Below are 26,184 nucleotides of genomic sequence, written 5' to 3'. Positions count from 1 at the left end.
AGCCCTGGGCGCCCGCCGTGCCTCCTCCCCCACATCTCTCCGGCGCCGACAGGCAGGGCGGACTCCGGCGCCCCGGCTCGCCGGCGCCCCCCACCCTCCCCGCGGCGGGTCAGCGCCCCGCGGCCTCGGCGGCGCGCGGCCCCTCGCCCTCACCTTGTAGACGTCGCCGTAGGTGCCGCTGCCGATGCGCTGAATCAGCTCGAAGTCCTCCTGCGGGTTCCGGCGGGACAGATCGAAGCCGGGGTTCATGGCGGGCCCCGGGTGCCCCCCGCCTCCCTCCCAGCCAGGGGAGGGGGGGCGCTCAGGGGGCCACACGGAGAGTGGGAGCCGCGGCCGGCCCCCGGCTCCCCCCGGCGGTCACAATTGCCCGGCTCCACGCTGCGGCCGCCGCCGCGGACGACAACCACCGGCCTAACCGTCCCCGCCCCCCGCAGCCCGCCGCGGCGCCGAACCCGGGTCACACCCACACGGAGCGGAGGACGCTCGCAGCCCCTAGCTCGGGGTGAAACTCCAACATGGCTTCCGCCTTGGCCGCTCCTCCCCCTCCCCTTACTCCGGCTCCGCCACCCTCCTCCCCTTTTCCCGGCTCCCGCCCGACTGCGCAGCCGCGATCCCGGAGGGAGCGCTCCCCGGCCCCGCGCGCAGCCCGCCCCTTGCGCGCTCCGGCTCCGCGCGCCTCCCCGGCGCGGGCGGGTGGCCGGGCCCTACCGGCCCAAGGGGCCGCGGCTTCCCGTGGTGGCGGACCGGTCTGCGGCCGCCGCCAGCCAGGCCGCGCCAGGAAAGCTCGCCTGTCCCCGGGACCGTGGGTGGGCACAGGCCGACAGGAGCGCCTATTCGCTTGTCATTCCCCCAACGACAAAGTTTGACGTCGCCTCCTTAGGCTCCCATCCTGAGCAGGTAGTAATTTGAATTTGCAGGTAGTGTCTCGAACTTTTTTTTAAGACGCAGCCACAAATAGGACACAACCGAATACCACAGACTTTCTGGTATTGCTGGCAAAGTGTCCTGAGGAAAGCCCCTGAAAAAAGTGAACTGTGCAGACTCCGACCCCCGACACTCGGGCCCGTGGAGTTGACCTGCCGGGGTGCCAAAGAGGACGGGCCAGGAGGGCGGCCAGGGTGGCCTGTGGAGTAGGTAGGCGGTGGGAAACACCCCGAACGCGTGGAGGGCGTGGGAGACAGGCAGAGTCTAGAACTAAAGCAGTGCTTGACGATCACCTTCACAAGGCATCTGGATTATCACAGATGGGGGAGGGACCAGCAAGCTGTCAAGCAACCTTGCAAAGGAGAGGGGGGTGGGGATGAAAGGTGGAGGGTGGACAAGCTCCATTCCCACGCCTGACATGTCAACACGTGATGATCCGGAAGCTCTATAGTTGAACAACCCAAAGCTCCACCCTGCTTAAGACCCAGATTTCAACCACTGCATCCCATGTATGTGGACACCAGCTCCAACTCTTATTAGCTGTCCAAGAAAACTTTTGGGTATGGAGGGTTAATTTTCTGTTCTCAGGAAACTACCCATTGTGTTAGTCGCTCAGTCCTGTTGACTCTTTGCAATCCCATGGACTGTAGCCCGCCAGGCTCCTCGGTCCATGGAATTCTCCAGGCGCGAATACTGGAGTGGATTGCCATGCCCTTCTCCAGAGAATCGTCCTGACTCGGGGATCAAACCTGTGTTTCATGTCTCCTGCATTGGCAGACAGGTTCTTTACCCCCAGCGCCACCTGGGAAGCGCCCACTAGGCATTTCCAACAGCGGTAATCAAGTAGATTGGTGATGGCCATTTCCGAAGTACCACTTGGGAGTTTTGCTTCAGAAATGCTTTCCTGATACCCTTAGGCACCGCACCCTCTGACCATCAATATTCTCTAATGCCTCGAGGCTCCCTGAGAAACTAGGTCTTGTCAAACCTGTTAAGGATAAAATTGTTCAGTTGCTCAGTAGTGTCCGACTCTTTGTGACCCCATGGACTGCAGCATGCCAGCCTTCCCTGTCCTTCACGATCTCTCACAGTTGGCTCAAACCCATGTCCATTGCCTCGATGATGCCATCCAACCATCTCATCCTCTGTTGCCCTCTTCTCCTCCTGACCTTAATCTTTCCAAGCATCAAGGCCTTTTCCAGTGAGTCGGCTCTTCACATCAGATGGCCTAAGTATTTGAGCTTCAGCATCAGTCCTTCCAATTAATATTCAGTTTTGATTTCCTTTAGGATTGACTGGTTTGATGTCCTTGCAGTCCAAGGGACTCTCAAGAATCTTTTCCAGCACCACAGTTCAAAGCATAATTTTTTCAGTGCTCAGCCTTCTTAATGGTCCAACTCTCACATCTGTGCATAACTACTGGGAAAACTAACTACGTGTACATTAGTTGTCCAGTCATGTCCCGACTCTTTGCAGCCCCGTGGACTGTAGCCTGCCAGGTTCTCTGTCCATGGGATGAAAGACCATGTAAGTATCATCAAATAATAGTCAAATGAACTAAACTGCTTCATTTTTATCTTTTCAGTCCCTTTGCTTACAGTAAGATTGCATGTTTACTAAATTCTCAAAGTTGTTTGCTCTGTTGACTAAAAGATGTTGGGAAATGACCATCTCTTCGCCTATACAAGTAGACTTTCAATTGTCTAGTGTTTAATTATTTTAAAGTATCAGTACCATGAGCATATTATACCATGAACATATTACTTAAACTGCCACTGTATAAATACTTATCACTGGGTTTTTTTCTAGATGGATCTACCCTAAGCCTCTGGTATCTTCAGAATTAAACTCCTGACTGTAAATGTTATTCCATGGCTAAGGACCCTGTTTTGGGTCTGTTTAAGGTACTTGCCCAGAGTGCAAGCCTTTCTTCAGCCTGTCCACTTTTGGAGAATTGTTTGGCTTCTTTAAGCCAAACATGAGGATAATTAGCCCAGGATTTAGATAAGCAGATCTAATAAACTATCCCAAATAGGAACCAGTTCTGCTCTCCTTCTCTGCCTTTTTAATGCTGTAAAGACAAAGTCTCAGGATTGAATGCGCCAAAAAGAACATTCTAATGGTTTCACTGTTTTGTTTGTGAGGATTATCATCTGTGCAGATAACTTTGTATTTGCATCGCTAATAGACTTCTTTCAAAGGGAAGAGACAGTTCAGTAGGGTTGGAACAGTCTTTAAAGTTTTGTTTGTTTCATTTTGGCAGGGCCAAACTAGTCCTTTTGAAAAGACATGGATTTGTATGTAAGGGGCCTGATTTGCCATGTGGGTTACAACATAAACAAAAGGACTTTTGCAGTCAACAAAGAATAAAATATTTTGTTCTTTGCAATACTAATACATATATACAGTCAAAGTTGATTTTTTTTTCTATTCTAACACTTCTCATCTTCGCTAGAAATAACACTAATGATCACACTTTCTTTGAATCAGAGAAACAGCTTCCTTCTTCTATGATTAGAAGCATCCTTAGAAGTCATAAATTGCTTCCAAAGCGTCTCTCCCTATTTACTACTTCTTGAATACCTTCATTAAAAGGGAACTTACTGCCTGCAATGCAGGAGATGCGGTTCAACCCCCGGGTCAGAAAGATCCTTTGAAGAGGGGAATGGCAACCCTCTTCTTGCCTGGAGAATTCCATGGACAGAAGAGCCTGATGGAGTCCATGGGATCACAAAGAGTTGAACACAACTGAGTGACTAACACACATTTCTGAAGCACCCCACTTTATTGTGAGATAGTGTTAGTAAATAATCATATAACAATAATAGGAAACAACAATATCTAACATTACCAAGTACTTACAAGGTGCCAGGCCCTGAGCCAAGTTCTTTCCATGTTTTATCTCATATAAATCTCAAAACTTGATGACATAGATATTATTATATCCATTTTTTGTTGCACAGACAGGAAACTGCTCAAGGTAACAGAAAAAGCTGAAATTTGACTAAATGTAGTACTACACACAGAGAAGGCAATGGTACCCCACTCCAGTACTCTTGCCTGGAAATCCCATGGACAGAGGAGCCTGGTGGGCTGCAGTCCATGGGGTCACTAAGAGTCAGATACGATTGAGCGACTTCACTTTCACTTTTCACTTTCATGCATTGGAGAAGGAAATGGCAACCCACTCCAGCGTTCTTGCCTGGAGAATCCCAGGGATGGGGGAGCCTGGTGGGCTGCTGTCTATGGGGTCGCACAGAGTCGGACACGACTGAAGCGACTTAACAGCAGAGGATGCAGCAGTACTACACAAAGGTCAGGCTCTTAGTCACTAGTTTGTAGTTAAACTATACTTTAAACATTTTCTCTCATGCTTAGCCAGAATCTGCCTGCCTGTTACCCATTTCGAGTCGGTGGTTATTAGATTCTAGTGGCATAGAGTACAAAGAAATGCCATGGTGACTGCCCTCAAGGAATTTGCAGTATCCAAAACAGTGTGAGAAGCACAGAGGAAGGACATAAATGTTGACCAGAAGATGTAGGAATGATGCTAAAGCTAAATTTTGAAAACTACATCAGAGTTTGCCAGACAAGGTGGGAAATGGTACACTCTAAGCTGGCCATTTAGCCCCAGGCCCTTAAAGCACCCATCTGTGTAGGGAGCACATGAAGGCTAAGATGGACTGTAGTAGTTACTGCCATATCCAGACCACCCTTCTGTTAGCCTGTCCCTCATGGATCTGTGGCTTAGAAATTCTCTGGTCTCCATACCAGCTTTCAGTTTTATCCTCAGAACCTGTTGTCTAATAACTCACTGTCAATGAGTCTAATAACTCATTGTCTAATAACTCTCCAATAACCACCATTCACATTTTCAGTACACCACCAGCTCAGGGAAAGGAATGCTGAGGCAACCCTAACTCAGAAAAGACTCAGTACAACCAAGCCATCCATGGGAGAAGAGACTCAGACCCAGATATGTCTGTGAACCAATGTGGCAGAACATTGCAGGAGATTATATAGCCTCGCCTAGCACAGCTCTGAGCCTGGTTACTAGGGTTCAAATCTTGTCTCTCTCTCCTTACTGAACAACCTTGGGAAGTTATTTCAAAGAGGAGCAATTATGAAGAGTCGAAAAGAAAATAATGTGTAAAAGTCAGTAGTGCCTGGCACCGTAGTAATCCCACAAAGTATTATTTACTGTTGTTTTGAGTACATTTTTATAATGTTTTAAAGGGGAACAGTCATGAGGATCCGGTCCCATCACTTCATGGCAAATAGATGGGGAAATAATGGAAACAGTGAGAGACTTTATTTTGGGGGGCTCCAAAATCACTGGAGATGATGACTGCAGCCATGAAATCAAAACACGCTTGCTCCTTGGAAGAAAAGCTATGACCAACCTAGACAGCATATTGAAAAGCAGAGACATTACTTTGCCAACAAAGGCCCATCTAGCCAAGGCTATGGTTTTTCCAGTAGTCATGTATGGATGTGAGAGTTGGACTATAAAGAAAGCTGAGCGCCGAAGAACTGATGCTTTTGAACTGTGGTGTTGGAGAAGACTCTTGAGAGTCCCTTGGACTGCAAGGAGATCCAACCAGTCCATCCTAAAGGAAATCAATTCTGAATATTTATTGGAAGGACTGAGGCTGAAGCTGAAACTTCAATACTTTGGCCACCTGATGTGAAGAACTGACTCATTTGAAAAGAACCTGATGCTGGGAAAGATTGAAGGCGGGAGGAGAAGGGGACGACAGTATGAGATGGTTGGATGACATTACTGACTCGATGGACATGAGTTTGAGTAAGCTCCAGGAGTTGGTGATGGACAGGGAAGCCTGGCGTTGCAGTCCATGGGGTCACAAAGATTCGGACATGACTGAGCGACTGAACTAAACTGAGTCATGAGGATGGGGATGGAGATATGATTTAGGAAGCAAATGCAATAACAGAACATGAATTAAGGCCAGAGATGTCTAGGATGGAGAAAAGGGAAGGGAACCAGGAAGTAATTGGAAGATGGAATTGACAGATTTGGAGAGGTGAGGGAGCTGACAGAGACATGGATGACAAGCAGGTGCCTGACCTAGACAATTGGGAAGATCCCCAAAAGGTGATAGCATTTGTCATAAGAGGAGCTGGGGTTATTTGCTGGAGAGTTTTAACACTGGATCAAAGGAGTGATTCTGTTTGTATATGTTAAATTTGATGTGCTCAAATAGAAATGTGAAATAAGTGATAACTTTTACATTTATCACTAATAAAAATTACAGTTGAAACAGAAAAAACTAGGAGACTAATTTTAAATTTTGGGGAGCCATAGTTCAGAAATGTTTGTTGAGCATCTGTTAGGTGTCAAACATATATGAAGTTCTGGCAATGAAATAGGTCCCTAAACTCAAATTGAGGCTAAAGACAAGTTCTCAGGTAAGTACTGAGGTGCAGAGAAGCAAAGCAAGAAGGAAATATTAGATGCCACTCAGGCTAGTAATTTGGTTCTTTTTCAACCTATATATATTTTTACTTTCTTTAAATAAATATTTTAATTTTTTTTTAAGATAGTAAATGAGTATTTTTAAAAGCAGTATTTTTACTCAGCGTTTACTCACAGGGCAAGTGGAGCCCTGCATGGGAAGTAGGTGGAGATGGAAGTCCTCAGGTGTCAGCTTTCAGCTTCTACTCTGTTATTCTGAGCAGTTCACCTCTGCTCTCAGATTTGCATACCTCCTAGCACAGTGTTTCTCAATGGAGGTTTCAGGAGCATTTTGGATAGGACAGTTCTTCCTTGTGTGGGACTGTCCCCAAGCATTATAAATCCCTGCCCTGCACCAGTACTGCCCCCAGCCATACTGACATCAACAGTAACATTTCCAAATGCCTAGGGCTGGGCTGGAGGGTGTGGATAGTGACTGAATTGAGAATGTTTATCATGTCCCTTAGGAGAGCTATCACCCACACCAAACTATTTACCATGGAATTCCTTTCTACATCATAGTACGTTCCCTGAGAGAAGTCCTAATATGTACTGTCTCTCTTACTACATTTCCAGTATTTAGCACCCAAGTGATGTTTCTCAGCTCTCTGTAGATCCACAGCCAAGATTCTACTTCCCCTTTATTATGTAGTTCCTGGGTTCACGTAAGAGGGCACTGAATCTAGTCTTTGCTGGTTATGAACATCTTCACAGAGGAAGGAACCTCTAAGCTGAGACTTAAAAGATGAGTAGAGAATTAGCCAGGCAAGAAAGTATACTCCATACTGAGAGTAGAAAGATTATACTCAAAGAAATCAAAGTAGTTCTGTCTGGGGTGACTAACAGATAAGGTTAGAGTGGTAAACAGGGATCGTCCCTTAACAGGCATGCAAATTGTGATAAATAATTTGGATTTTTATTGAGAACCCAAGGGGGCTAGTGATGGGTCATCAGCTCACGAGTGGCATAATCTTATTTATGTCTTGGAAATACGGCAGTGTCTGCAGGTGGCGAGTGAATTGGCGGGGGGCAGAACTGGAGATGAGCTGGGAGAACATGGAGCAGTGTTTGCTCTGAGGTCTTCGTTGGCCTCACTGAGCCTTCCGCAGAGCTGGTCTGCAGTCTCAGTCTTGTGCCTCGCACTTCTGCTCCCAGGCCTCTTTATACTTCACAGGTGTTTCCACACCTAAGTCTCTTGCCCTTCTAATTCAATTTTACTATCTGTGGAACTAGGACAATTAGTATTAACAAAGCAAAGAAGGAGGGAGTTTTTAAAAAGAGAATGATCAAGTGTGTTAAACGCCAAAAAAGAGACAGGAGACAGAAGAGTGTCATTAGATTTATCATCATGGAGGTTAGTGCTGACCTAAGTATTGACATTCGTGACTCTTCTGCCAGAGTGTCCCCTCTTAGTTATATTCTCCTAGATCCCCTTCAGCCTTTCTCATACATCATGATCTTCATACATTTCATCTGGACCCCTCTCATATGGACACATATTGTATATTCATATCTTTCTAAATTTTGGTGCTAAGCATTGAGCTAGCTCAGTATTCCACATGGAGTCTGGTCAGTGTTGACTATTGGAAGACTATAAGTACCTGTTATCTCGGCACTATCATGGCCTAAACTTTGATTCAGTTTCTTATAGTTCCAACAAACTTAGGGCCATTGTACTGCCCAACTCCAGGGGATCAGATTATAATTTGCAATTATATAATTCTCAACTCCAGCTGGCCCCTAGGTCCTGATCATGAAACGTCTCCAAAAAACATTTGCTCACCTCTGAATCAGATCGTCAGAGGTGTTCTTGAACGCCCATTGCCGTGAAGTACCAGGGACAAGAAACCTAATCTCATAAATCCTACTGTAAAGTCCCTGCCAAAAGTTCATCAGATCAGATAGCATCTTCTCATCACCAAACAGATGTAACACACCAACAAAACCGGGCACAGAATACCACTACTCAGTGTTGCTACCAGCAGAGATCTGGCAAAGAAAAACAAGACAAGAACTTTGTTTAGGTAGAGAAGTACTTCCTATCTTCTTGAGAAGTCAGGATTTCAAGGGGGTGCTCTTGGGCCTACTCTATAGGTAAATGATATCTTTTTAGACCCAACTAATCCTTGATGGGTGCAGGCTATGGAAAAAATAGACAAAATATTAAAGGATTGTAAGGAAGGGCAGGCTGATTGCAGGCTGGGTGAGAGATAGAGATGCTAAGATAATCTTATGGATAAAACTCCTAATTATATTCATCTTTTGTCCCCTGGTAGATGAGAGCACAGTGTTTCCCTGGTTCCCTTTCATATAACGTCTAGCCCTCAGTTAAAGGCTATTGCCTTGTCCTCTAGTTCCCAAGTACAGAGTAAGACAACTGTTGGGCCAGATGGAGTTGAACCGGAACAAATTCAATTACATACAGTGTTTTTCCAGGGTAGGTGACTGCCCAGAGTGCCATCCTGCTGGCCTTTTCATTAGAAACTTTAGTCTAGTTGCTATTATTCCCTTAGGAGGACTCCAAACCTTACTCTCAACAAAGCCTGTAGCAAAGCAATCTGCTTATATATCTAAAAAGTTCATCACCTTGGAGGAAAAAAATCCACTAATTTGGTTTAAACCTGGACTGGAGTTGTTTTTTTTTTTTTTTATCAAAACAAACAAAAAACAGCCAAAACAGAAACAAAGCAAATCAGAAATAAAAGCCCAGTAAAATAATTCAAATAAAATGCTAGGAGTTTTTCATTATTCCTTACCCTCTGCTCATTGCTCAAGGCAGCTGTGAAGGTAACTCATTTCTCAAACTGACCCAGATCTCTGCCTCAGGAAACAGAACCTGCTGGGCCTGAGCTCATGGTAAAGCCCAACTGGATCAAGACCACTTTTCAGCTGCTGCTGCTGCTGCTAAGTCGCTTTAGTTGTGTCCGACTCTGTGCGACTCCATAGACGGCAGCCCACCAAGCTCCCCCGTCCCTGGGATTCTCCAGGCAAGAACGCTGGAGTGGGTTGCCATTTCCTTCTCCAATGCAGGAAAGTGAAAAGTGAAAGTGAAGTCGCTCAATCGTATCTGACTCTTAGTGATCCCATGGACTGCAGCCCACCAGGCTCCTCTGTCCATGGGATTTTCCAGGCAAGAGTACTGGAGAGGGGTGCCATTGCCTTCTCTGCCACTTCTCAGCATTAGAGCCAAAACTTCAGCCTGGAATCTGATCATCTGGACTTAAAGATACTTTAAAAATCTTCTTATGTTTAAATTAAGACTCATCTGGTAATACCAACTTTCCCAGCTGAGCATCTGATACCATCAGAAATAGTTTAAACATGTGTTGGTGAAATAATTGTTCTCATCATAAAAGGAACAAAAGGAAGGAAACTCATGAAACGTTCCTGGCTGCTTTGTATTTTATTTACAAAAGGCTAAGCTCTTCTATAAAATTTATGAATGGTCATTTTTAAGTGTAAGTGTGGAGCTGTACAGGCATTCTATCTTTGTCTCAACACCAGCATCAACTGGGCATCAGTATCTGAAAATGTTGTAGGAACTTTTAATACCTAAAAGTATAACACTTTTACATTGCTGATGTCAATATTTAGGGCTAACCTGTCACCTAAAGAGAGCCCTCTTTGATCCTTCCAAATAAATCCAAAATACCATGTCCGCAAATCTGAGAGCAGTCTGTTTTTAGCTATGGGATGCGAGCCTCTTAATTAGTCTCCCTGGCCCCATTCTCTTCTGACAATACCACACCTGGCTAAGAAGCAGACTTCTTAAAATGCCAACAGTGAAAATATGGAAGTCCTGGGAGGAAGCTAAATTTGGAATGAATATGAACTCACTTTTAGGCATATTAAATTTGAGAAGATAAAAAGGGCATTAAGGAGAAACCATTGCTAAGATGGTGACAGATTTAGAAAGTACAAGAGGAAATGAGATCATCACGTGTAAATTTGAGTCATACAAATAAAGAGTAGAATCACGAGATCTCTAAGTTCTTTTCTCAGTCTGAGAGTGTAGAACAATGGTGAGCAATTTTTTTTTTTTTTTTTTGAATGAAGGCCACTTAAAGGGAGCAGAAAATGTTTCTGGACTTCTTTTTTTTTTTTTTTTTTAAACATTTAAAGTGAAAAGAATGTTACTTCCATATCAAGAATTTATACTGTGGGATGATTTATTAAGATTTGAGTATGTATTCATTCTTCCTCAGGCAGTGTTTTCCAGCCTTTCTTTGTTTGATATATTTGTGACATGAAATTTAGAGACAGGATAGTTGGAGACATGTTAGTTGGGCAGTAAGAAGACAAGGGGAATAATTCAGCCAGAAAGGAGCTGAATCAACCTTTCAGATGTTGAAAGAAAGAGAGAAGGGAGAAAATAACCAAAAGCTCAGTTAACTGGTTCCTAGAGAAAGTTTGGGGGTTTGTGTTTAAGGCCTAAAGAGAATAGAATGGACCTCAAGTGTGAGTCTGTAACCATGAATGGGTTCCTTATAGGTGCTCTTTGAGAGCTGCAAGTAATGATTAGAATACCTTTCTAAGATTATGGTGTATCTTTATATGTGATCCTAAGAAGAGTTTGAGGTAGGTGGGATCCCAGAATAAATTAAGGTTACGAGAAGAATGCCAATGAGAAATTTGCCAATAGTTTTGAATTTTGCTAAAATATTATCTGGTCCTATGTAAGAAGTCATGACACAGAAGCAGCTTTCAAAGCTGTTATAACTGAATTTGCATTGCTTTTTAGCATTTATAAATGTTTTCATATTTATATCTCATTTTATCTTTGGAATCACTCCTTCATTTATTATCGTCCCCAGTTTAGAAATGAGGAAATTGAAGCTTGCTGCTGCCAAGTCAATTCAGTCATGTCCGACTCTGTGTGACCCCATAGACGGAAGCCCACCATCAAAGTCAGCTTTGATGACTGAACTTCAGCTTATATTAGGTGTTGGTTGTATTATGAGTAAGATATGCACCCAGTCCTCGACCACTCAGCCCGTTCTTTCTCCAGTTCTCTCCCAGAGCTTTGCTGTCCCCTCTGAGCTCGGGCTGGGCTGGTTCCTGGTGCAGTCCACAACTGAGCATCACCTACGAAAAGTGCTTACAGGTTGCAGTTTACACGAAGAATTGACTCCAGGGTACCTGGCAGTTCCATGCCTATGCTGCAGTCGTCAGAGTTGCAAAGGTAAAGAAGAAAAGGGAAATCTTATACACCGTAAGGAGGAGAATAAATTGGTACAACCACGTTGGAAGGACATGTTTCATTATCAAAGCTAAAGATGCCTTTACAGTCTTACAATGTAACAATTCCACTTCCCCATGTATACAAGAAACTCTCCCTCAAAAATGGGTAAGGAGACATGTAAATGAATGTTCACTGAAGCATTGTCTATAATAGGAAAATAATTGGAAACAACCTAAATATTCATCAACCTGAGAATGGATAAGTAAATTTGTGTATGATCACACAGTAGAATATAATATTATAGTTAAAGTAAATGAGCTAAAACTGGAATTAGAATATGCATAAATCTCAACTAATGGAATACTGAGTGAAAAAAAGTGACAGAAGATAAAGTATGCTACCATTGACATGAATGTTAAATGCATCAAATGATACTGCATATTTCCATTTGTAATAGCATTTTAAAATATTTGTGGTAATGATAAACTCTGAATTCAGGATAGTTGTTACCTCTGCTGAGAAGGCAGGATAATGATAGAGTATGCAGAAGCCATTAGCCAAATCTGTGTTTCTTTTAAAAGAAAAAAGCAAAAAACGTGGATCAAAAGTAAACATGTGACAAAGCTGGGTGGGAAAGACAAAAGAGTTTGTTATATTATTTTTCTATACTCTGTATGTTTGGAATATTCCGTTTAAAAGTATCTCTGGGCCATGGGCCCTGGAGTTCTGGGATTCTCTTGTGGTTTTTACTCTTGTGCAGATTTGTTTCTTTTTCTTTTCTCATGCTGGAATTCCATCCATTCTTTGATATCTAGCTCAAGTCTCACTACCTTAATTGAGAATTTCTGTGACCAACCTTATCAATTCAAACTGCTTCCCCTTTTCGAAACCGTGATAGATGTCAGGTCAGTTTATTTTTTTCCCTCAGTTCTTGTCTCATTGCAACAAAAATTTGGAACAACGAACTAAAGGGTTTAACGTAACAGAAAAGTTACAGCTCAGTTCAGCGCAAGCAGACAGGTCTTTCATTAGACAGACACTCCCAAGGCATAGGAGCAGGCTGACCCCAAAGGAGTCATCCCATTCCCTCTTGGCTTCCCTCTTCTTTATACTTCCTGTCTCCTCCTCTTGGTTATGCCCTGTGCTAAATAAAAAATCCACCTGTAATGTGGGAGACCTGGGTTCGATCCCTGGGTTGGGAAGATACCCTGGAGAAGGGAAAGGCACAGTATTCTGGCCTAGAGAATTCCATGGGATTGCAAAGAGTCGGACATGACTGAGGGACTTTCACTTGCACTTTCACTATGCAAAATAGGGCCTGTACCCACCACCAATCAATGAAAGGAAACGTAAATAGGCATACAGTCAAGGCCGATTGACAATTGCAAGCTATATAACAGCAGGCTCTGTTGTATATGTCTTCCCATAATTCAGTCTGTTATAATCAGATGTATATATGTGTAGAATATTTATGAACCCTTAATGGGCTCCTGGCTGCTTAAAATTACTTGAAGAAGCCCCTGTGATTGGTTTGTATTCACTGTGTGCATGTGCAGGAGTTGGAAGAGTCTCTGTGGCTATTTTTGTAGCATATCTGTGAGCTCTCCTGGGTGTGTCTGGGATGGGGTTTAGAGATGAGCTTGCATGCCTTTCAGCCAGGCCACCCCTCATTGCTCATGCCTAGCTTCCTTCCTAATAGATCTATAAAGTTCTCTTGTACACTATGTATTTATGACCAAATTCTTTCATATTGTTGTTTAAATATATATTGCCTTGCATTAATGTTTGACTTTACTGTACATGAACCTTCTTTTTCCAATTATATTGTAAGAGAATTAAGAGCAGGGACAATGTCTTTAATGTGTTTTATTCTTCCCCAGTGCCCAGTAGAGCCTAACCAGATACTTATTAAAGAAAAGTGGTTTATGAACCAATAATTATAACCCTTCCTACAAAACCTGTACATAGAAAGTTGAAAATACTAGTTTGAGCTACATTTGCTTTTCTTTTCCAAGAGAGAGAATACTAATGAGCTGTGAAATGACGAAAAATCAGGCAGCAGAAGGGAAAAGAAAAAATAACGGGTTTGTATATTACACATTCTGAATAATCGGCTCTTGAATTATTAAGTGTGGGTTATTTCTTATAGGGAAAGTCAGATTTTAAAAATTCATTTTATGACTATTGAACTGCTTCATAGTTATTTCCAGTTTTCAGACAATCATAGGCCAAACTTACAAATTATTTTGGAAAAACATTTCCTCTCTTGATATGCTGCATAATCACACACAAATACACCTTGTTTTTTGTAGTGTTTATTAGACAAGACCTGGGAATGGTGGTCCAGTGAAACTAAAAAACAAAAAATATTGCACCTGTGAAATCAGAAAGGATTTTGGAGGAAAAGAAGTTACTTTGAGTTCAATTTACCTGTAGTCTGTCTAGTAAAAAGTGCTTGGTGCTTGAGGCAATCACGTCCCCCGACACCTCAGAGTAAAAGTTTAGTTTCTACTAGTCCAGAATGAAAGCTGAGGAGCACAGGAAATGGTGAGAGGCCTGGACTACACTGTCTCTTCTCAGAACGAAAAGTCAGTTATCACAGAATGAAATAAATGTAGGAATCAGTGTGGTTACTTTTAGCAAAAGTAGTAGCTGGTATGGTCTATTTCAAAACTACCTCCGTTTTATCCCTGGTGTATTTTACTAAACCAGGCCGCTGTCTCAGGGTTCTTTGGCCTAAGTGCTACAATATCCAAAATACAGTTTCTTAAATTAGACCTTACCTACATCTGTATTTATGACTTCATTCTTCACTCTAAAGTGTACCTCAGGGAGGTAATATCTTTTAAATTATTATCCTTCTTTATCTCTATGTCATTTATGCCTTGACAAAGAAAACTAGAGACACAAAAATATCTTGCAATTTGGTAAAAGATCACTTATTCCCTCATGTTGACCTCATTTGTGGGTATTAAGGTTGAAGTAAAGTCTTAAAGCAGTGACCAGAGTATTTTTATATTAATAATGAACCTTATCATTGGTATCTGCAATTTTTCCTTTCCTTAAATAAAGAAAAGCAAGAAATATGCTGTTATAGAGAGAATATATCCAATGATGCTTACTCCTTGGAAGGAAAGTTATGACCAACCTAGATAGCATATTCAAAAGCAGAGACATTACTTTGCCAACAAAGGTCCATCTAGTCAAGGCTATGGTTTTTCCTGTGGTCATGTATGGATGTGAGAGTTGGACTGTGAACAAGGCTGAGCACTGAAGAATTGATGCTTTTGAACTGTGGCGTTGGAGAAGACTCTTGAGAGTCCCTTGGACTGCAAGGAGATCCAACCAGTCCATTCTGAAGGAGATCAGCCCTGGGATTTCTTTGGAAAGAATGATGCTAAAGCTGAAACTCCAGTACTTTGGCCACCTCATGCAAAGAGTTGACTCATTGGTAAAGACTTTGATGCTGGGAGGGATTGGGGGCAGGAGGAAAAGGGGACGACAGAGGATGAGATGGCTGGATGGCATCACTGACTCGATGGACATGAGTCTGAGTGAACTCGGGGAGTTGGTGATGGACAGGGAGGCCTGGCGTGCTGCAATTCATGGGGTCTCAAAGAGTCGGACACGACTGAGCGACTGAACTGAACTGAACTGATATCCAATGAATATGTTGGGTTCTCAAAGTTTCCTAAAAGTTTATAACATGAAATTACTTTCCCCTGGAAATAGAGTAATTAATAATTGTTACATTCTAACTCAAGGCCACAAAATCCAAATAATATTAGTAGGTGTGGCAGTTGATTAAGATATCATGTCTTATTTTCCTGTCTATGGGCTTGCCATGGAAAAACAAATATTTTTCCCTTCTCTTGTCTACAGGAAAGGATAAAATGTGCTGATTTTCTAAAGTTTTAGGGAGACAGAGACTCAATTATCTGGAAGGAGAAGGGTTCTAAGAAAATGGGAATGACTTGACTTCAGGAGAATTTGGATCTCTTGATTCCAGAAGGAGGCAAGAACTAGACAAGAGGCAGTTTCCATAAATGGTGAAGACCCATGTTCATTCCCAGATAACAGTTCAGAATGGTATAGACCTCTCACGGGGATGCCAGCAAGGATATGACGTCTCAGAAGTAGTAAAAGTATTCATTTATAATGTGTGGACATACATAGTCATGTCCAACTTTTTGCCACCCTATGAACTGTAGCCTACCAGCTCCTCTGTCTGTGGAATTTTCCAGGCAAGAATACTGGAATGCGTTGCCATTTCCTACTCCAGAGAATCTTCCTGACCCAGGGAATGAACCTGCATCTCTGGCGTCTCCTGCATGGGCAGACAGATTCTTTACTACTAGTGCCATTTGGGAAGCCCTAATTTATAATAAGCTAAAGTAAATCAAGGGTACAAGTTGTAAACTCTAGGGTTACTATTAAGAGAACAGTAAAAGTATGTGTAAACAATATCTTGTATAAATAGTAAAAAGTAATAATAAAGAAAACTCAAGCAAAAGGAAGGCAAGAAAGACAATAAGGGGAGTTTGGGGCTGACATATACACACTACTATTTATAAAATCAATAACTAATAAGACCTATTGTATAGTACAAGGAACTCTACTCAATACTCTGTAATGACCTATATGGGAAAAAAATCTGAAAAAGAGAATACACAGAAGAACTGTACAAAAATGGCCATAATGACCCAGATAACCACAATGGTGTGGTCATTCTCCTACAGCCAGACATCCTGGAGTGTGAAGTCAAGTGGGTGGGCCTTAGGAAGCCTTACTACCAACAAAGCTAGTGGAGGTTATGGAATTCCAGCTGAGCTATTTTAAATCCTAAAAGATGATGCTGTTAAAGTACTGCATTCAATATGTCAGCAAATTTGGGAAATCCAGCAGTGGCCACAGAACTGGAAAAGTAAGTTTTCATCCCAACTCCCAAAAAAAGGGCAGTGCTGAAGAATGTTCAGATCTCCCGACAGTTACACTCACTTCCCATGCTAGTAAGGTTATGCTTAAAATCCTTCAAATTAGGCTTCAGCAGGACTTGAATCAAGAACTTCCAGATGTACATGCTGGGTTTAGAAAAGGCAGTGGAACCAGAGATCAAATTGCCAACATTCTCTGAATCGTAGAGAAAGCAAGGGAATTCCAGAAAAACATCTACTTCTGTTTCATTGACTACATGAAAGCCTTTGTGTGAATCACAGCAAACTGTGGAAAATTCTTAAAGAGATGGGAATACCAGACTATCTTACCTGTCTCCTGAGAAACCTGTATGTGGGTCAAGAAGCAACCGTTAGAATCAGACATGGAACAATGGACTGATTCAAAATTGGAAAAGGAGTACGACAAGGTTATATATTGTCACCCTGTTTATTCAACTTACATGCAGAGTACATCATGCGAGATGCCAGGCTGGATGAATCACAAACTGTAATCAAGATTGCCAGAAGTATTAATAATCTCAGGTATGCAGATGATACCTCTCTAATGGCAGAAATGAAGAGGAACTAAAGAGCCTCTTGATGAAGGTGAAAGAGGAGAGTGAAAATGCTGGCTTAAAACTCAACATTCATAAAACTAAGGTCATGGCATCCTGTCTCATCATTTCATGGCAAATAGAAGGGAAAAAAATGGAAGCAGTGACAGATTTTCTCTTCTTATGCTTCAAAATCTCTGGGGATGGTGATTGCAGCCAAGAGATTGGAAGACATTTGCTTCTTAGAAGGAAAGCTATGACAAACCTAGATACCATATTAAAAATCAAAGACATCACTTTGCCAACAAAGGTCTGTATAGTCAAAGCTATGGTTTTTCCAGTAGTCATGTGCCAATGTGAGAATTGGACAGTTAAGAAGGGTGAATGCCGAAGAATTGGTGCTTTCAAATTGTGGTGCTGGAGAAGACTCTTGAGAGTCCCTTGAACAGCAAGGAGATCAAACCAGTCAATCCTAAAGGAAATCAACCCTGAATATTCATTGGAAGGACAGATCCTGAAGCTTTAGCTTTAATACTTTGGCCACCTGATGCAAAGAGCCGACTCACTGAAAAAGACCTTGATGCTGGGAAAAATTGAAGGCAAAAGGAGGAGGGTGACAGAGGATGAGATGGGTGGATAGCATCACTGATTCAATGGACATGAACTTGGGCAAACTACGGGTGATCTGAGGGACGGGGAGACCTGGCATGCTGCCATCCATGGGGTTGCAAAGAGCTGGACGTGACTTAGTGACTGAACAACAACAACAACATTCATATATATGCAACTGATTCACTTTGCTATGCAGCAGAGACAAACACAATATTATAAAGCAACTGTACCCCAAATTAATAATAAAAAAAAGACAATAAGAAAGAGTAAGTAACTAGTGGAATAAATAGAAATCAAAATACTGAGACATTAGCTATTAACCCCAGATTCTTATGACTTCACTATTGAATTCTTCCAAATGTTAAGGAAGAAATAACAGTCTTGCACAAACTCAGAGAATACAAAAATACCAACTCATTTTATGAAGCCAATAAACTGTTGATCTCCAAATCTGAGATCATTACAAGAAAAGAAAATTATAGACTACTTTCTCTTATCAGTGATGAAAAAAATTATAAATTAAATATCAGCAAGACAAATCCAGTGGCATATGATATATAAGATGTGTATTTATTTCAAGCATTCAAAGTCAGTTTAACATTAATAGTCTTATTATTTACCCAATAAATAAATAAAATATATATGATAATCTTTATAGATACAGAAAAGGAATTTGATAAAATTCAGTATCCATTCATGGTTTAAAACTCTTAACAAACTAGTTATTTCTTCTCTTTCTGGAAGTCTTTTAGTTTGAAATAAATTTAGACTTATAGAAATGTATAGTCACTGTTATAAAAATGAAAACTCAAACCACATATTGGAATACAATATTTGTAAAACGTACCTGAAGGACTTGTATCAAGAATACAGAAGAATGCTTATGACTCAGTAAGAACTCAAAGTGAAAAAATGCAATTTATAACATGGGCAAAAGATTTGAATAGATATTTTATGAATGGCCATAAGCACATGAAGAGATGCTCAACATCATTAACTGTCAAGGAAATGGAATTAAAACCACAATGAGATACCAGTACACACAAACTAGAAGGGTTAATATTAACAACACTGACAGCACCAAGTATTGGCAAAGATTTGGAGCAACCGAAACACTCATATACTTCTGGTAGGAGTGTAAACAATATGGCCACTTTGGAAAAATCTGACAATTTGTTATGAAGTTAAACATAGACCTACCATAGGACCCAGCAATCACATTCCTGTGTATCTACCTAAGAGAAATGAAAACATATGTATTCATAAACATATATATTAATTCTTGAACGTTTACTACAACTATATTCATAATGGACCAAATCTGGAAACAAAATGTTCTATTAAACAGGTGAATGGATAAATCAATTGTGGCACATCTATACAGTGGAATACTATTTAGCAATTTAAAAAAACTTAATGAACTTCTGATACATGAAATGACATGGATAGAATTTGAAAAGCATTATCCTCAGTGAAAGGAGCCAGACACAGACTCCCTACCTGATTCCATGTGTGTGCAGTTGTACATTACAAGGTACAGTGGTGGCATGCATGTCCGTGCTGCCAGTGGTCATGGGGTGGGAGAAGGAAATTGACTTCAGAGGACAAAAGGGAACTATATCATTAGTATGATGATATTTACCTTATAGAATGCATTTGTAAAATTCATAGACTTGTGCTCTTAAAATTGGTGAATTTCATTGTATGAAAATCGTATCTCAAAAAAAAAATCATATCTCAATAAATCTGACCCCCCAAAATAGGTCAAAGATTTGAACAGGTACTTCAGAAAAGAGAATATCCAAGTGCCCGATAAACATGTGAAAAACCACAACATTGGAAGATGTGAAGCAGCTGTAACTGCCCCACACAGCTGGTGAGAATGTAACTTGGTACCACTTTGGGAGACTATTTGGCAGTTTGGACGACTGAATATGTGCATAACCTGTGGCCCAGCAATTTTGGTCCTATTTGTAGTAGTCAAAATTTACCAACAACCCAAATATCCATTCAACAGTAGAATAGATACGTAAATGGTGTGGATCTACACAATGCAATACTACACATGATGAGAATGAATGAACTACCGCTACATATGCGTGAAACATAATAATAAATGAAAGGAACTGTGCACAGAAGGCTGCATTTATTTAAAGTTCAAAAACAGAAGAGATTAAATTATGATAATAGACATCAGGATTGTGGTTATCTGACAGAAGGTTATAACTGGGTGGGAGCATAAAGGGGATTCTAGAGGGCCAGTAGCCCTTTTTGATCTTTGTACTCATTACATATGCGTGTGTTCACTTTGTGAAAATTCATTGAGATTCTCCACTTGTGATTTGTACCATTTTTATTTATGTAATATTCAATACAAAGGTGTATTTAAATAGTTATAATCATATGAATACTTGTATAACAGTCACAATGTAGATTTTTAACTAAGCAAATTCTGTTCATCTGAATTTGCCCAATCTAAGAATATTGCATAAATTGAAATCCAAACATTCAAACCAGAAAATTATTTGTAGTACAAAAGCACCTTTCACTTTACAAAGCAACACATCAAATTCATGAAAGGAACAAGGAAAACACCATAGAAGATCCATTTTTCAATTTTGTAAATTTATCCTAAGGAAAGAAAAATTCAACAGAAGCACAAAGCTTGCTGTAGAAATGATTATTTTAAACATGACATCTATTAGCTAAAATCAGCCCAAATATTCAATGAGTGGACCAAGATTTAACAAATTATGCTATTATCAGTACAAGATAATAACATACATTTAAAATGGTGATCAGACTTTGTAGAGACACTAAAAATTTTTACAGGTACAATGTTAGGTAGAAAAATAAAATTTAAGATGATAGGTACACTATGTGAAAATGAACCAATAGGTGATATAAAAAAATAAAAAACTTTTGTGTTGGAGTGATTTATGGGTTTTTTTTTTTTTTTTTGAGGAGGTAGCCCCCTACATTCAACCTCCCTACCACATGAATATTTTTTATATTATTTGAACCAGTTAGAGTTCTTCTATTGCAAGAAACTAACTTAAGTAAAAAAGAGATTTATGGAGTCATAAAGGAGTAAGTTACAGAATCAAATCAATTACTGCATACCTAAGAAGAAAGAAAAGGAACTAGGAAGGTTACAGAGATTTTAGAAACAAAAGTTCCCCAGCAAAGTCTCTAGGATTCTGCCTTCTGATGACTAGTCTTAAATACCTTCTTTCCCTGTGTGCTGCTATGCAAGATTCAAATTATTGGAGGAGAAAATCTAATTATTCTGGCCTGCAGATGGTGACTGCAGCCATGAAATTAAAAGACGCTTACTCCTTGGAAGAAAAGTTATGACCAACCTAGATAGCATATTCAAAAGCAGAGACATTACTTTGCCAACAAAGGTCCATCTAGTCAAGGCTATGGTTTTTCCAGTGGTCATGTATGGATGTGAGAGTTGGACTGTGAAGAAAGCTGAGTGTCGAAGAATTGATGCTTTTGAACTGTGGTGTTGGAGAAGACTCTTGAGAGTCCCTTGGGTTGCAAGGAGATCCAACCAGTCCATTCTAAAAGAGATCAGTCCTGGGTGTTCTTTGGAAGGCATGATGCTAAAGCTGAAACTCCAATACTTTGGCCACCTCATGCAAAGAGTTGACTCATTGGAAAAGACTCTGATGCTGGGAGGGATTGGGGGCAGGAGGAGAAGGGGATGACAGAGGATGAGATGGCTGGATGGCATCACCAACTCGATGGACTTGAGTCTGAGTGAACTCGGGGAGTTGGTGATGGACAGGGAGGCCTGGCGTGCTGCGGTTCATGGGGTCGCAAAGAGTCGGACATGTCTGAGCGACTGAACTGAACTGAACTGAGTCAAGTATCCACCTTATCCTCTGATTGCCTGCCACATCAGAACAACCTGGACCTGGAGAAAGGCACTTCCCTAAGGAAGAGGGGTAGTGTTGTTACTAGAAGAACTGGGTGTAGAAGGATGCTGGGAGGGCCAAAACAGTTTTGTGAAATTGTACATCGTGTTTTCAATAAATCAGAATATTACTACTTTTTATTTAATTTTAAATGAGAATATGCTAATTGTAGAAACTATAGAATTCAGTAAAGTGTAAAGAAAGAGTAATGAAAAAGCAAGCATCCTTTATCCTATTATTCATAACCCTGTTCAATACTGCTGCATAATTAATTATCTTCAAAACTAGAATGACTAGAGGCAGAAAGATTAATGATTGCCTAGGGGTTGGAGGGAGTGGGGAGACTGGAGGATGATAGCTGAAGTGTACAGGATTTCTGTTTTGGTTTTTTTCAGAGTTTCTTTATAAGGCTCTAAAATTAAGGTGATGGCTGCACTGCTTCAAATACACTAAAGCCATTGGACATTTCATAGGCAAATGTTATGGCATGTGAATTATATCTGAGTAAAGCTGGAATCAAGATTGCCGGGAGAAATATCAATAACCTCAGATATGCAGATGACACCACCCTTATGGCAGAAAGTGAAGAGGAACTAAAAAGCCTCTTCATGAAAGTAAAAGAGGAGAGCAAAAAAGTTGGCTTAAAGCTCAACATTCAGAAAACTAAGATCATGGCATGTGGTCCCATCACTTCATGGAAAATAGATGGGGAAACAGTGGAAACAGTGTCAGTCTTTATTTTTTTGGGCTCCAAAATCACTGCAGATGGTGACTGCAGCCATGAAATTAAAAGATGCTTACTCTTTCCTTGGAAGGAAAGTTATGACCAATCTAGCTGCTGCTGCTAAGTCACTTCAGTCGTGTCCAACTCTGTGTGACCCCATGGACTGCAGCCTACCAGGCTCCTCCATCCATGGGATTTTGCAGGCAAGACTACTGGAGTGGGGTGCCGTTGCCTTCTCCATGACCAACCTAGATAGCGTAAAAAGCAGAGATATTACTTTGCCAACAAAGGTCCGTCTGGTCAAGGCTATGGTTTTTCCTGTGGTCATGTATGGATGTGAGAGTTGGACTGTGAAGAAAGCTGAACACCAAAGAATCGATGCTTTGAACTGTGGTGTTGGAAAAGACTCTTGAGAGTCCCTTTGACTGCAAGGAGATCCAACCAGTCCATTCTGAAGGAGATCAGTCCTGGGTGTTCATTGGAAGGACTGATGCTGAGGCTGAAATTCCAATATTTTGGCCACCTCATGCAAAGAGTTGATTAATTGAAAAAGACCCTGATGCTAGGAAGGGATTGAGGGCAGGAGGAGAAGGGGACAACAGAGGATGAGATGGCTGGATGGCATCACTGACTTGATGGACATGAGTTTGAGTGAACTCCAGGAGTTGGTGATGGACAGGGAGGCCTGGCGTGCTGTGATTCATGGGGTCGCAAAGAGTTGGACATGACGGAGAGACTGAACTGAAGTGAACTGAAAGCTGTATTTAAAAGTACTAGTGTAACCAACTGTTCCAGTTTGCCCAGGACTTCCCTGGTTTAGCACTGAAAGTCCCATATAGCAGGAAACCCCTCAGTCCTGGTGTAATCTGGACAGTTGATCATCCTACTCAAGATTTAGAAGCTTAAAATAATAAACATTTGTAATCTAGTTTCTCTAGACCAAGAATGGAGGCAGAGCTTAACCGTATAGTTCTGGCTCAGGGTCTCTCATGAGGTTGCAGTCAAGATGGCACCTGGGGCTGCAGTCATCTGATGGCTTGACTTGGGCTGAAGAGTCTGCATCCAAGTTCACTCGTGTGGTTTTATCAGGAGGCCTTAACGTCTTACCATGTGGGTCTCTCTGGCAGCTGGCTTTCCCCATGAGCATGTGATCTGAGAGAAAGGCTAACTTGGATGCTGTGGAGTCTTTTGCAACCCTGTCATGAAAGTTACATGTCATCACTTCTGCCATATTCTATTGGTCACACAGATCAACTCTGGAACAATGTGAGAAGGAACAACACAAGTGTGTGAATACCAGGGGGCAAGAATTATCGGGCCATCCTGGAGGCTGGCTCCCAACTCTAACCCTATCAGCATTTTAGTAATATTCTGCTGATTTTTAAATTGTAGAACATATGGACAATTTAAGAGTGCAAGTATAATAGAAAAACATATAGTGATGAATACCTTTGCACATATATTTTATTTCCCACTCTGGTTATATGGCATAAATTTCTGATGTGCAATTATTAGGGTGCATGGTTTAAGCATTTTATAATTTGTTATATATTGTCATAATGCTTTTCTGATATTCGCAGTGTATCAGAATACTCATTTCACCATACCCTTGCTAACCTCAAATATTATTGATGGTAGCTGTGCCAATTTCTAAGTGAAAAATTGTACCTCCTTGTTTCAGAGCGCCTTTTTAATAGCAAGGTTGAATATTTTTCCATGTTCAGTGGCCCTTGCTAATAAATAAGCACGCAATAAGCCATAAATCCTTTCCAAATATATTCATGCTTTCATTCAATATTTATTGAATGCCTAGTGTAAGAACAGTGAAATGTCTCTACTTCTAAGATGCTCACTTTCAAGTGAGAGAAATGGACAGGGAAGCTGTTCCATATATTCTAATCTGGGAAAATATTTTAAAAGTTCAGAGTCAAAAAACCATTAGGTTGCTGGTGGAGACTGAAAATATTGATACTTCTCTTTTGCGAGAACATCAGATACAGAGCTGAGAGATGGAGCTGAGAATCAGACCAAACAAAGGATCTCAAATCAAATCTTGTTGGCCTTGTCAGCCTCATCAGGAAGGTTAGATCTTTTCTCTGAGGGCAAAGGAAAGGAGGGGGCGAGCTGATCAGATTTGTGCTTTTGTAATTTCCCTTTGACTAAAGTGTGCAGAAGAACCTGGAAAGGGGTAATAATCAAGATAGGGTGGCCAGCCAGCCTACGACTGTAGTCTAGGAGGGCGCTGAGGATGGCTTTATCCCAGCAAGTGGCAGGAAGGATACTGAGAATTGTCTTAGGTTTAAATAGCACCCCTAGGTCTTCAAGAAAATTAAGCAATAAAACAAAAGATTGACAGGTGGACTCCAAAACATGCCATTTACTGCTGGAAAAAGTTCCGTAGAGGTCTTAGCTTAGAGTGAAAGCCAAATGAGATGCTAAGTGAAGCCCTAGGTGAGGGCAGCCCTCTCTGAGGTGAATTTTGAGGTATGCCACCTGGATCCCTCTTCAGAAATAAAGGACTGATTCTCCTGTGCCAGAAGTGCTGCTACTACACTCAGCTAGCAGCTGAGGGCCTTGGCAGAAAAATCCCGATAGCCCAAAGTTATGTCTCCTTCTTGAGTGGCTGGAATTCAACGACTGATCAGTAAGGAATATAAAGCTATGGTCCCCCTCCCCCAATTTGAGACAACTTTGAAAGGTCATCCCAGCTCTGGGGCTCCCTGGAGAATGGCCACAGCCTTTACTGAGACTAACTCTCAGCTGCACTTCTCCCTTTGCCCAATCTTGCTCCCTTCTTTTTCCTTCCTGCTCATTCTTCCCATCCTGTCCTTTTCTTTTCCCTCCCTTTTTTTTTTTCTTTCTTTCTCTTTCCTTCCCCAACTGTTGATTCCAAAAGCACTACCTAATAAACCTCCTGCACAATAGTACTTATCTCAGAATCTGCCTCCCAGGGAACCCAACATGTGACACCTCAGGGAATGCAAAACCTGGAGGGCTGGGATGTTTGTCTCCTGTAGCTAGCAGTCGAGAGGATGAAAAGTGGCTCAGAACCAATTCGTCTAGACAAATCATGGGTCATTCCACCTTCCCTGAGATAGAGCAGTCAAATGCATGGAGAAATGCCAGGACTGACACCACCTATGTTTGTTCAACAAAGCAGAAAATATTAGGACACCACTGAGTGAAATTAAAGAGATAGAATCACTGGGAATTAACGTAGTAGATACAGGCGAGGAAAAATAAAGCCAGTCAAAAGTTATTCCTAACATTGCAAAATAGTTATCCTCCAATTAAATAAATTAATTAAAAATACAATAAAAAAAAAGAAAAAGAATTACTCCTATGTTTCTTACTCAGGTAACTGAGGGCATGGTAGTGCCTTGTAGTGTGATAAAAGAAAAAAACAAGTTTGAAGGAAAACATGTGTTCAGTTAGACGTGCCTTTAGGAAGTCAGAGTTGTTCATTAGGTGATTAAAGATACTGTCGAGTTCAGGAGTGTGGCCTGGAATAGCAATATATTGTGTGTGCTCATCAGTGTCTGCCAAGTAATGATGAGGATCCCACAAGGCTGACAGAGAAATAATTTAGGGAACAGAAGTAAATTTATTTTTAAAAAACCCAACAGTCTCTAATTAACATTTCCAGACATTTGAAAAGGTACAGCAAGAGCAAAGATGTGATAAAAAGGATGATCAGAAATATGAGGATAGACATCTTGGGAATGAAAAGTATGCTTGGCAAAATAAAAATTTCAGTGGAAGGATTAGAAGATAAAATATGTCAGACAGTAGAATATGAGAAAAAAAGGTGGAAAACATTCTTTAAAAAGACCCAACAGTATCTTTATGTAG

The 26,184-nt window shown here is 41.3% G+C and overlaps 2 protein-coding genes across 13 annotated transcripts in view; one reads left to right on the top strand and one right to left on the bottom strand.

The window, feature by feature from the left end:
* MAP4K3 (mitogen-activated protein kinase kinase kinase kinase 3) overlaps window positions 1–664 on the bottom strand; it is a 184,975-nt gene extending 184,311 nt beyond the window's left edge. For 3 of the 9 annotated variants that reach the window (XR_015137174.1, XR_015137172.1, XM_086327335.1), the window contains exon 1: window positions 154–637. Coding sequence is in view for 2 of the 9 variants with exons in the window: in XM_086327335.1 (XP_086183461.1) it covers window positions 154–249 (96 nt within the window). In the remaining 7 variants the exon portion in view is untranslated. Of the gene's footprint in view, window positions 1–153 lie in introns of all 9 variants that reach the window. The other 6 variants (XR_015137173.1, XR_015137171.1, XM_086327337.1 and 3 more) reach the window with 4 other exon arrangements.
* Window positions 1–26,184, top strand: part of LOC147363461 (uncharacterized) — an 82,017-nt gene that overhangs the window by 2,042 nt on the left and 53,791 nt on the right. The window lies entirely within an intron of this gene.

The sequence above is a fragment of the Bos grunniens genome, chromosome 11 (assembly GCF_055505025.1).
Source record: "Bos grunniens cultivar Pamir isolate PY7600 chromosome 11, Bosgru_T2T1.0, whole genome shotgun sequence".
NCBI lineage: Eukaryota > Metazoa > Chordata > Mammalia > Artiodactyla > Bovidae > Bos > Bos grunniens.
Note: the sequence above shows the minus strand (reverse complement) of the source record. Positions and strands in the feature narration are given on the sequence as shown.